The sequence below is a fragment of the Neoarius graeffei genome, chromosome 28, assembly GCF_027579695.1.
Source record: "Neoarius graeffei isolate fNeoGra1 chromosome 28, fNeoGra1.pri, whole genome shotgun sequence".
NCBI classification, from domain to species: domain Eukaryota; kingdom Metazoa; phylum Chordata; class Actinopteri; order Siluriformes; family Ariidae; genus Neoarius; species Neoarius graeffei.
In genome coordinates this window covers 37,351,921-37,365,182 of record NC_083596.1, presented here as the reverse complement: position 1 = coordinate 37,365,182, position 13,262 = coordinate 37,351,921, and the positions used below count along the sequence as shown (strand labels likewise).

The 13,262-nt window shown below is 41.0% G+C and overlaps 1 protein-coding gene across 4 annotated transcripts in view; it reads left to right on the top strand.

The window, feature by feature from the left end:
* The window catches only part of si:dkey-34e4.1 (carboxyl-terminal PDZ ligand of neuronal nitric oxide synthase protein), a 228,781-nt gene extending 216,392 nt beyond the window's left edge, over positions 1 to 12,389 (top strand). For 3 of the 4 annotated variants that reach the window (XM_060913401.1, XM_060913399.1, XM_060913400.1), the window contains one exon: positions 6,891 to 12,389. In XM_060913401.1, the coding sequence (XP_060769384.1) occupies positions 6,891 to 7,347 (457 nt within the window). In that variant the 3' untranslated portion in view covers positions 7,348 to 12,389. The remainder of the gene's footprint in view (positions 1 to 6,890) is intronic. The other variant, XM_060913402.1, reaches the window with a different exon arrangement.
* Positions 12,390 to 13,262: the final 873 nt, after the last annotated feature.

Below are 13,262 nucleotides of genomic sequence, written 5' to 3'. Positions count from 1 at the left end.
CGGCGGCTCCAGCCCGACTTTGGACGCTCGTAACTTGGTCAGGGGAGCTCCCAGCCTCCCCAAACTTGGCAGCCAGAGACCTCTGCCCTCTCCCCAACGAACCAGCGCTGCCAGGGTGGGCTAGCCCCGTGCCTCGGGACGTAATTTGCCCCGAGGCGAGCCGCGGCGCTCTGCTTAGGTTTCGTTTCTGTCGGCGACTCCAGCCCGACTTTGAACGCTCGTAACTCACGCAGGGGAGGTCCCAGCCTCCCCAAACATGCAACGTTGATGTGTTACCAGTCCTCTCAATAACTTCCGGCAACCAGCGATTTTGCCGCCTACAAACGCTCCATTGCCAGCTACTCACAGTGGTTTTTCAAAGAATTGAAATTCATAAGTTTTTACTTCATAATTTATACTTCATAAAAATAAAATTTTGCATTCAGGATCACTCAGAATTCACCATTTAACATCTACATTTTCAAAATTTTCCGGGGAGGACCCCCGGACCCCCCTCTTTTTTATACATCGCGGCGGCAGCTAACGCAGCCTACGCTCAGCTTACACTTAACATGGATCCCAGACGTCCACTATTTAGCGGAATTCCACTATTTTTCTAGCCAAAGTGTTTTTTTTTGTTTTTTTTTAAATCTCTTGTATATCCGTTAAAAATATATTTGTTTAAGTAAAATGACCAGCAGAATACGTTCTGATTTGGTTTGCTTGTTTAGCGATGTTTTCGTCGGCTTCGTTTGTTCTCGTTGACATTCGGGAACACTCGGAAGTTAAATTGATGTAAATACCGCGAGACTGTACGCGATAGAACGAGAAAACAATATGGCTGCGCCCATTTGCTAGAAAACGTGTTTTAACTCCGTTCGTGCTTTTGTTTCTAATGCGTTGAACTTAATTCAATATGTCGTGGAAAGCGTAGTTGCACTTAGCCACAGAGGAAGTTGAATCCAAGAAGAGATTAATGAATGTGGTGAATACAGAACTTGAAACAAAAGCTCATGCGAACAGAGTAGCCAAGAAACGATCCAAAAGAGCACTGCAGGAACATCAGAAAAAGCAGAAGGAAAGATCAGAGAAACAAAAGCAGAGAAAACTGGAGGAAAGATCACAGAATGCACCCCAGAAAAGAGCATTAAATTCCTCTGCAGTGAAACCTTTCAAAAAGAGAAAGGTTTAAATCAAAGATCTCCAATATTTGCTGTACATATGTATATATCTAATATTACTGAATCGTTGATTTCTGCTCATATTCATGATTTTTGAAAAATGAATGTGGCTTATATTAGACTAGTATTGACATTAACTCAAAACAAAAAAATAAACAAATGAGATGAACTATGGATGCTATTGTTATAACAAAATCAGTGGAATATTTAGGCAAGTATATTCTTCAAAGCTACATTTTCATCTAATTTTTATAATTTTTTTTTTTTTGCCACTTATGTCATAGATTACAAAATATGGCATCAAATAGATACACATTATTGTTAAATTCTGTTGCTTTTCTATGTTAAATCTATGTAAAAAAAAATGTGTTCTATAGCATCTTTAAATGTTAAAATCTCAACAGCTTCAGGGGGCTTCGCCCCCTGCACCCCCAGCAGGGGCGCTGCCCCTGCACCCCGCAAAGGGCTTGCAGCCCCCTTGACCCATGCTGACAGTTTCTTACATTCCTCTATTTTTTTTCAATTACTGCTGGGATCCCTGGCTTAACCTCTGCCTACTACTCTTTCTTACTTGCCCCTTTCTCAGAAATATATTGAGAGGGGTGTCGTGGCTCAGGTGGTTAAGGCGCCATACCATAAATCCGGGGACCCGGGTTCGATTCTGACCCGAGGTCATTTCCCAATCCCTCCCCGTCTCTCCCACTCACTTCCTGTCCTATCCAATAAAGGTGAAAAAAGCCCAAAAAAAATCTTAAAAAAAAAAAAATATATATATTGAGAGGGCTGTGTTACTGCCACAAATAACACAGGCACGAACTTGTTCAGACATGTTTTCAACTTGCTGTTAGGTCCTCTTCGTCAGCTACTGACGAGATGGGCTCTGCTATCTCTCCTCGCGCTTAAATCCGTACTTTCTTCCTGTGGGCGGTCGCAAGCCAAGGTGGGCGAGGCCATGAATACTAATTTTCGAAGTGACGTAAGTTCGTAGGGCTTTTTCAGATCCGCTCGTTTTTCCGACTATTTTCTTTCATAAGCTAATACAGGGAATGGGGGTAGAATTACATTTTCACATGCAGCATGCATATGCAACTCGGAGTGAACTATGGTATTTCAAAAAGAGCCAGTACTAAACATTTTTGGTGGAAGGGCACCTTTAATGTATTCACCGTCTGTGAATGGCTTTCCATGTTTAGCTATGCAGTGAGAAATTATATAGCTAGCTTCAGTGGCATTGTTTTTAGCTGAGGCAAAGACTTTTAAAGTGTGGGCTTGCTTCCCATATCTTCACACTGCGCATGAGATTGATTCGTCCCTATCTGCCTGATCTTTGAAAGTCTTTTCGTGCTTTGCCTCGAAATGACGGTTAACACTGGATGTTCGACACACAACACTTTCAAAACACAACGTGCACACAGCACGGTCCCTCTGAGAAACGAACCCATATTCTTTGGTCCACGAGGAGAGGAAAGCCCGAACTGTCGGCTTCTTTGCCATCTTAGCGCAACTGCTGCATCAAGTGGGCCCATCTCGTGAGAAATATGGGGAGGTGGAAGTGTTGCCAGATTGGGCGGTTTTAAGTGCATTTTGGCGGGTTTTGAACATAGACACATAAACATAGACGCCGCATTGAGCTGGTGGCCCCGTTGCTGGGATACGTCAGAGTGTCTGCCGTATTTGATGTGGCAAATCTTCCCCGTAAACCAATGCAAGTAAATGGACTGAACTTCATAAAGCCCCTTTCTACAATAATATTTAACTCGATGCCTTTTATTCACCCATTAAGACACACACGTATATATTTGGGAAACAAACAGGCATCAAAACAACACATATAACTTTTAATGTGATGGTTATAAATAGTGTGTGAAATACCCTGTACACTGCAAACTAGCGACAGATACACGATAGATAGCTCAGGTAAGCTAATCAGTCAGCATACCGTAGCAAGCTACCAAAACCTGAGGCCAAAATAACCAACCTCCAAGACCGAATATGATAAATGATGGAAATAGTGGAAAAACTGGAAATAGTGAATGAAAATAAAAATTTACTGTTTTATTTACTGAGTCACCACACAGACCTACTCTCGTTGAATAAAGTGAGCTGAATGAGCGCCAAACTGAGTTCGGCCAGGTTCTAACGTCATACCAAAACAAAATACATCACTGATTCCTTCACATTCAGAAAGGTTAAAAACATTCATCATACGTTCAAAAACGTTCATCATAGTGTGGCACTGTATTATCTAATTCTCACTGCTTATAACTATACACCTACCCGGTGGAGATGAGCTGGGAAACTGAAGACTGAAGGAACAGTATTGAAAAGTATTTTTCCAGTCTCACCTGTGAAAGGTAATCCCATGTGATCTTGTTTGGCCGGTAAACCTGTTGGTACAGTTAAACGCAGCACATGAATGAGGCATCTTTATTCTCGGCTACTGTCTAGACGCTATACCAGAGACGGTTGAAGAATCTCCACTTTGCCACATCCAATATGGCGGCGAGGATGACGTATGATTCTACGCAGAATGCAGCGTCTATATGTCTATGGGTTTTGAACATATTTTGGGCTGGAAAACATCAGCAGTATCTGGCAATGCTGGGAGGGGGGCGCTATATTGTTGTGTAGTCATGCTAAAAGAGCAGGCTCGCCATGCAACAGCCAATGACAGTTCAAGATGACGTTTGAACATTTTTAATGTGTTGAATAATTAGGTTTGTGTATCATCGTCAGTGTGCCACTGGAAATTCCTCGGCGTGCCAGTTGTGGCACACGTGCCTAGGGTTGCCGACCCCTGGTCTAAAATATTCTTACTTGACATTGATAAGGGCCACAGTTTAACCCTTTAGAATTATTTTGAAGCTACGCTATATGGCCAAAAGTTTGTGGACACTTGAGAATCACTCTAAACTATGAGCACATTGTTGGTCCGTCCTTTGCTGTTGTCACAGCCTCCAGTTCTGGGAAGATTTTGGAATCTGGCTGTAGGAATTTCTGTCCATTCAGCCTCAAGAGCATTTGCAAGTTCAGGCACTGATGTCAAGTAAGAAAGACCTGGTGCTCAGACTCTGAGGTCCACCAATGCTGGTTTGCAGGTAGTGCCCAAGACCAGAATGATATCAGTGGAGGCAGATGGTTTCATTCCAAAGCCCTTGAACTAGGGAACGCCTTTCCCAGAGACCTTCATGACTGCTCTTCTTTCTCTCATTTTACAACTCAACCTTTCCAACAACTTTCCCTTTCTTCTTTCACCTATACTGTGCTTTATTTAAAGCCTTTTAAAAATGGCCCACTGTCACGTTCCAACAGAGTCGCCACTTCATATAGCCCATGCAAGCCACACACTTTGCATAGCAGCTTATCTCTGCTGTGGTCTCCAAAAACAATCATTTGATTAATTTAAAACAGGCGCGTTTTTCATCCATTTTCATCGGGCTTCCTGGAAATCGAAATCATACAAGTATTATAATGATATGCTGTGGAAAGGACCCAGTTTTGACTAGCAGCAACATTGTGTCGCAGGTTTGGAGTAGATTCCGATAGTCATACTCAATACAGTTTCCTGATATTTGAATGAGGATGTAAAAACGAAATGTAAGCTTTGTTTGTTTTAGGCCACGCCCGCTTCAAATTCAGTTGTAGATATGGATATTTGGAGCACAGCTGATACAGGCACTGCCATTGTGCCACACCCCTAAAACGCACACACCCGCACACATTTATCTCTATTTATTTCTCTTTTCAGCTGCAGCATCTGACGTTTCTCCCCTTCTGCTTCTTCTGTACCTTCTTGTAAAAATTTTCCTCCCTCCTGTATGCCCATCTCCATTCTTTTTACTTGCCACAGTACATTCAGAGAATCTTACTTTTCGTTTTCCATCCCTATAAATTGTGTTTCCTCTGCAATTTCTCAGTGCTCTGTCAGTTATAATGAAGAGTCTTGCCTTTTTAGTCATTTTAGTGTGCGTGTGTGTGTGTGTGTGTGTGTGTGTGTGTGTGTGTGTGTGAACGAAAGAAAGATCAGACAAACTAAAAGCAGTCTAATGTGACATTATGGCTTTTTTGAAGTTGACTAGCTCTGTGTGCAAGTGTGTGTGTGTGTCTGGGTGATGTGTTACATCCCTTATCAAAGCCACAGTGTGTAGGATTAATCCACTAAGAAGTGCGTATGCATGCATACTTCCGTCCTGCTGGAAAGCAGTGCCTAGCAGTGAAACCCTGTGATACTAGACCAGACACACACACACACACACACACACACACACACACACACACACACACACACACACATAAAATCAGTCATATTTCTGATCATCCTGGACACATCGTAGCTCTTTCTATCTATATTGCCTTTACCTTTTCCTCCCCTTCTCTCTCAGCATGTCTGGTTCTTTTTCTTTCTCTCCGTCTCTCCCTGTCTGTTTGCCCCTCCTTGGGTAGCAGTAAGATTGGTCGGTAATGTGTATAATGTGTCTCTGCACACACATCTTTCTGTATATTCGAAAGGTTGCTTGACATTCTGGCTTTGGCATGAAATGTAATCGAGGTTTTTAATAGCTGATTGGAGAGCATGGCCTGAAGTGTAATTGATTTATTTCAGTTTTTAATGCACTGAGAATAGAAGATGAGTGGAAGGTAGAGAGAGATGGAAAGATCCTTTGAAAAGGCATTTATGGCTATTTATGACACTCATCTGGATTGCTGACACAAGGTTTATGCTAATAGGAGAGAGAGAGAGGGAGAGAGGCTGGTGAGGGAATGATTGCTTAATTGTAGCTATAACGTAAGTGAGAACAGGAAGTTACTTGTCGCTTGGACATTTCACAGAATAGTTAAAATGCCTTAAACATTAAATGATTTGCCAACATTAAACGTTGTAATCGTTGGCAAATCACTGTGATATAAGCAGAATAATACACTCCAGATCATGCTATTATTGAAAATAATGGACTTCAGGGGGTAGCGGCACTCCACTTGCGCATTGTGCCTTATCCCACCCCTTAGTGTGTGTTATTTTCAAATAACAGCACAGTCTGTTGTGTGTTATTCCTTACTTGATACTAGCAACACTATAATAATGTCTGCCTTTATCATTAACATGTCTTCTCTCCATTTTCATGTTCCCATCACACATCTGACTTCTCTCCATTTCCTCAGCCACCTCTAACAGCCGATGGCGTAACACGAGTGTTAGACTTCCACCATAATCAAATGAACTGTCCGTATCCCTGTGTTTACTTCAGGGTATATTTGCAATACTGTATTGTGTATCTGCATAAACTTAATTTGAAAATCTGTGAAAGCCTTGTGTGTGTGTGTGTGTGTGTGTGTGTGTGTTTTGGAGGGGATGTTCCTCTAATTCTGGGTAACTAAAGACAACCTTTTCCCCACTGTCTTTATTTTCCCCTTTCTTTCATCCTTTTATACGTCCAACTCCTTCCCACCATTACACTGCCAGGAACTGTGGGAGAGAGATAAGAACACACACACACACACACACACTTCCAAAGGAGCTGAGAACTGGAAATACCTAAGAGATTTTGCCAAAGAGCTTTTTTTTTCTAGATGCAACATACGGATAGTATAATAATAATAATAATAAAGTTTATTATTTTTTATTTCCACAATCATTCCTCCCAGCCTTCAGGCTCCTCTGGGACTCTGTTCTCATTAAAAGCTTTGAAATCCATTTAACCTGTAATTCACTGTCTCCTCTTTTCCACACAGGGTTAAAGAAATAATCCCCAAACTGGACCCGCCCCCTCCTCCCATCAACCGAAAGCGACTGAACAGAACAGGATCAGAAACAGCATCAAGTCTGGCCTTCGTCTCGTCCTGTCCCGACATTACACCATGTTTCGTTTCTCCGGGTGAGTTTGGCAACAATCTCAGTGCCTCCTGTTCGGCGAGCGAAGATTCCGGCATGCGCTCCGACAACAAGCCGTCCGGAGAGGATCTGTTCGAAGACTGCAACTCCGCCCTCCTGTCCACATCCAGCACCTGCAGCAGTTTACCAGAGGACCACCTCCTGGCTGGAACCCCGCCCCATCCGGCCACTCCCAACAGCTATGAGCATACCCTTCCATTTTCATCACCACTTAACCAAACATGCCTTCACATCAGCCTTAGCGAGGATGAGCTTCTGGAGGACGGGATCTTTACCACAGCAAGTCCACTTACTTAGTCGTAAGTGCAACAAAAACTTGAAACTAGCAAAGGTTCATGAATGGATGAAATATCAAGATCAAGCTGGGCGTTCTACTTCTACATCCGCAAAAGAAAATAATCACATGACAGGATTGTCTTTGTGGCAAGTTGTTGATTTAAATTAATATTTTCATGGAAACACGGCTGCTGTGATGGACCCATACTTTAATGGCAAAATGAATTTGCCATTGTTATTTTCTTCCCCGGGTGGCACAGTGGTGCTGCAGGTAGATGTCCCTGGTTCGATCCTGACTTCAGCTTGCTGTGTGGAGTTTCTCATGGTGTCGCTATTTCGACAGAGGGTTTTCTCAAGGTTCTCCAGTTTCCTCCTCCGGTGGCTTGGCAACTCTTTTAACTTGCCCCTTGCTTTGAACGAGTGTGCATGTTGCCTCGTAATGAAAAGGCATTCCATCATGTATGGCACCCAATATTCCTGGAATAGGTTCCGGATTCAACGCAACCCTGAAGATAAAGCGGTTACAGAAGATGAATTAATTAATTTTCTTCCCTGCCTTTATTAAGAACTTTTACTCTTGTGGGTGTTTTCTTGTAAGACAAAAGCACTCACTGGCTTAGAGTTTAATTTGCACTTTTGTAGATTTAATTTGAAGACCGAAATTGTGCAGATCATTATTCAGATGCACAGTGGATATAAAAAGTGTGCACACCCCGTTAAAATGACAGGTTTTTCTGATGTAAAAAAAATGAAACCATGATAAATAATTTCAAAACTTTTTCCACCTTTAATGTGACCTGCACAATTCAGTTGAAAAACAAACAAATCTGTTAGGGAGAAAAACATAAAAAACTAGACAGGGACACTCTAACGAGTGCAAACCCCGCCTTTTCCCTATTAAAATACATTGGGCGAAAATTTCGAAGCTCTGCCATGACCTTGACCTTTGACCTTTGACCTCCAAAATTTAATGGTTTCCTTCCTGGGTGATTGGCAACACATGTACAAAATTTGGTCCAAATCGATCCATTGGTTCTTGAGATATCTTGCAGACACACAGACAGACAGACAGACAGATACACACACACACAGACTGACGCAGGTGAAAATAATAACCCCTCCGACTACTGTCGGCGGGGTTAATAAAAAACATACAATAAGTTGGTTGCGTAAGTGTGCACACCCTTAAACTAATATTTTGTTGAAGCACCTTTTGATTTAATTACAGCATTAAGTCTTTTTGGGTCGGAGTCTATCAGTCTGCCATATCTAGTCTTGGCAATATTTGCCCACTCTTCCTTGCAAAAGTGCTCCAAATCTGTCATATTGCAAGGGCATCTCTTGTGCACAGCCCTCTTCAGGTAACCCCACAGATTTTCAATTGGATTTAGGTCTGGGCTCTGGCTGGACCATTCCAAAACTTTAATTTTCTTCTGGTGAAGCCATTCTTTTGTTGATTTCGATGTATGCTTGGGGTCATTGTCGTGCTGAAAGATGAAATTCATCTTCAGCTTTCTAGCAGACACGTGAAGGTTTTGGGCCAAAATTGACTGGTATTTAGAATGGTTCATAATTCCCTCCACCTTGACTAAAGCCCTTGTTCCAGATGAAGAAAAACAACCCCAAAATATGATGCTGCCACCACCATGCTTCACCGTAGGTATGGGGTTATTTTGGTGATGCGCAGTGTTTTGGTTTTTTTTGCACCAAACATTATCTTTTGGAATTGTGGCCAAAAAGTTCAACCTTGGTTTCATCAGACCATAACACATTTTCCCACATGCTTTTGGGAGAGTTGATGTATTCTTTTGGCAAAATTTAGCCGGGCCTGGATGTTTTTCTTTGACCCTACCTCATAGTCCAGACATATAGAGAATACGGGAGATTGTTGTCACATGTAGTACGCAACCAGTATTTGCCAGAAATTCCTGCAGCTCCTTCAGTGTTGCTGTAGGCCTCTCGGCAGCCTCCCTGACTAGTTTTCGTCTTGTCTTTTCATCAATTTTGGAAGGACGTCCAGTTCTCGGTAATGTCACTGTTGTCCCATATTTTCTCCACTTCTTGATGACTGTCTTCACTGTGCTCCATGGTATATCTAATGCTGTGGAAAAAAATGTTTGTACCCTTCTCCTGACTGATACCTTTCAACAATGAGATCCCTTTGATGCTTTGTAAGCTCTCTGTGAACCCTGGCTTTTGCTGCAGGATGCAACTGAGTCAATGTCTGAACTTTATTTGGGGTGAATCAGAGTCGTTTTAACTGATGGCAGGTGTGAACCCAAAAAGACTGAATCAGGGATGAGAATGAAAAATATTTAAAAAGTCTGAAAAAACCAGGGCGGGGCCCATGGCCCAGGGGGGTGGGGCCCATAGCCCAAGGGGGCGGGGCCCAGGGGCTAATGATTTTTGGCTTTTTTTTTTTTTTTTTTTACCCCAAAACCATTAATTTTGTCAGAAAAAAGTTGCAATGTATTTGGAAATAAATTCCCCTTCTTGGTGGACTACCAGGTGAAAATGATTAATATGGTACAAGAGGCTTGTTTTTAATCAATTCACATTTGATGATTTCAAAAAATCAGTGCACCTTTTAATATAAATGAGCTCTACAGTATTATATTTCTGCATTTTTGCTATTCATGTCTTTGAATACTCTAATCCTTTACAATGAAGTGCAAACCAGAAAAAAGTTCTGTCATATAATTCTCTGAAGCTTTCTTCTGATGTTATCATGGTAGCAGGAGGTCTTGCATATTAAGCAGGCAACATTCAACATCACTCATCACTTCCCTTTCAACTGTTGTGTGAACTAACTAGGTTTTATCTGGACAGGATGTTGTGTAATGTAATGCATATACCATACGGTCAATTTGAAGATCGAGATGGTGATTTTGAGTTAAAGAACAGGCATGTACAATGGGCATTACAAATTGGAAAAAAATTTTTAAATCAAAAACTATAAGTTCATCTTGGCCTAAAAAAATGTGGGCAGACGCTCCCGCGCGGCTTATCCCAGCAATTCCCCCCATGAAATGAGCAATAAGTAGGAGAGTTATACACGGTATCATACCTAAAATTTTATCAGAAATATAGATATGATACTATGATTCTCCCCAACATGCTACATTAGACAAGCTAACCTCATTTATAAAAAGATACACACTTATATATGACGTGTATTTGATATATATGATGTATATTCATACATTGTTACTTTACGGAAATCTTCAATAAGTTTGGTCTTTTCATGACAGCCTGTTGTAGACCTAAATACAGAGGTGTCAAAAGTATTACCATTTATTACTCAAGTAGAAGTATAGATACTGTGGTTTAGAAATACTTTTCATGAAGTAAAAGTATTAACTGAAGCTTTTTACTCAAGTAAAAGTAAAAAGTATACTGATTTCTAAACTATTTTAAAGTACAAAAGTAAAAGTAATGAAAGAGGAAAAAATGCTATTAAGGACAAAGGCGCAGCCTAGAAGTCCACATACAGTACATTCTCCTGATCCATTAAAATGTGTTTCATGGAGCACAAGTAATAATGACTTGTCTGTAAGTGTTGTAATGGTGTAAAACTTCATACCTCAGAAGTAAGTTATCAATACATTTTTATTGAAAATGTATATATTAAAAAAAAACATTGTAATGTCCAAAATATTGTATAACGCAATATTTTTGCAGTATGCTGGCAATCATTTTGTGTCCAAAGTTCCATTGCATTCACTGTCTAAACGGCAGTAATAATACAGTATTTGAATGCTATGAATGAATTAATGAATGAATGAATACTACACTAACACTACTGTAAAATTGCAGTTTTTTTCTTTTTCATATGGGACGTGCAGTAGAGGCAGCAGGTTCCAGTTAAAATGCAAGAAAAACACTTTCTCATCCCTACTAGTTACTGGCTCACCGAGAGAAGTCAACAGAATGTTTGTGTTCCAGCAATGCAAGGCTGAACACAGGCGAGGAGAGAAAGGGCGGCCGCTGGAATGCCGACACACTACAAGCTAATATAATGTTTACTAAGCTAAGACCTGTCACTTTACTCACCAACACCCACCAAGATACCATAACTGCGTTTGTAAACTTAACCTGACTCAGAAAAGAGAATGCCGCATATGGTTCGTGGGGGGAGGGATTCCACTCCTGACAAACGAACGAGAGCCCGCAATTTACTAACGGTGTCGAAGTCAGAGCTCTGATTGCTGTGTGCTTGGAGCGCCCTGAGTGGCAGTTTATTAGGTGGACAAAGTAATATAAGTAATATAAAGATTGGCGCAATGAAATGCAAGTAACGAGACTATTATAAACGTAACGAAGTAAAAGTAAATGCTTGAAAATGTAACGAGTAGAGATAAAAAATAGGTTGAAAAATTATTACTCCAGTAAAGTAGAAAGTACCAAAATTTCTACTTAAGTAAAGTAACGAAGTATTTGTACTTCGTTACTTGACACCTCTGCCTAAATATAATGCACATGAAATGACACTCCTCACCTCAACATGTCCTTTACAATCATTTAAGCCACCATAGGCAATGCTGAAACCACTGCTGCAAACAGTACATCGCGCGAAACTGTCATTATTTTCTACCCTTATTAGACAGGGAGATTCTTTTGTGTAATCTGAGCTGAAGTGGGTTTTGTACTTTTGTTTTTTGGGGCGCGCGCGCTCTCTCTCTGCTATGCCGGTCCTGTAGGCTGCACTGACTCAACTGAAAGCTTCGGTCCTCGAGGAAAGGGATAAAAGCCCGTCCACACTGAAAGCTGATTGGCTTATTTTGCTGAGTAACCCAATCAGGATGCTCTTTGTCTGGCATGCGCTACATGAACAGGCACACAGGCAGTGTTGCCACATTGGGTGGTTTTAAGTGCAGGTTTGAACATATTTTGGGATGGAAAACGTCAGCAATATCTGGCAACACTGCACACAGTCTCCCTCGCGCGCGCACATTCTAAGATGTGTGATGCAGACCTTAATGTTGCGCGCGCACGCTCTTGCTCGCTTCTATCAATATGCAGGAGACTCCCGGAAGTTCTGGGAGACTTGGGATGTCTGCGTTATAAGGCGATCACAGATCGTTAATCATACCCCCCCCCCCCCCCCCCCCGAAAATTTCTCAACGGATTTACATCGATCTCAAAAACGATCATTTTGGTCTGAAAAAGTCGGAAATCTGCCGATCGGTGGAAAATTCTCATCCCTGCTGAATACTTTAATTAAATCAAAAGGTGCTTCAACAAAGTATTAGTTTAAGGGTGTGCACACTTATGCAACCAGCTTATTGTACGTTTTTTATTTTTTATGTTTTTCCCCCTAACAGATTTGTTTTTCAATTGAATTGTACAGGTTATAGGTCACATTAAAGGTGGGAAAAGTTTTGAAATTATTTATCGTGGTCTCATTTTTTTACATCAGAAAAACCTGTCATTTTAACGGGGTGTGTACACTTTTTTTATATCCACTGTAGCTACCAGTTATATCGCAAGTTATGCATGCCAGGTGGAATTGATCTAAACCAGAGGATTCTTGAATAGAAAGCCCAGAAAACCAGCTTATACATGTGCATAACGTGTCGAAATACGAGTAAGTTTCCTCGCATAAATATTAACATAACTTCTGGACTTAAGTGATTAAATCTGAATCCAGCCCACTATCTGCAACATCTTTAAACATTGTTTACATACAAATGTGCTGGAAATTAACAGACACTGGACTGCTGTGTATAAATAGAAATATATTTTTTAGAAAACTGATCAGGCATTAACTTAGAACCTAGAAAGGAAAGGGTATAGAAATGTATTAGAAAATAAGATAGGAGAAGGAGCATCTCTAGAGAAAATAATAATAATAAAAAAAAGTAAACATTTTGGTAACAGAGAATGGTCGAGTCTGGAAAGAAATGCAAATGCTCATTAAAAATATGTGCAGAAAT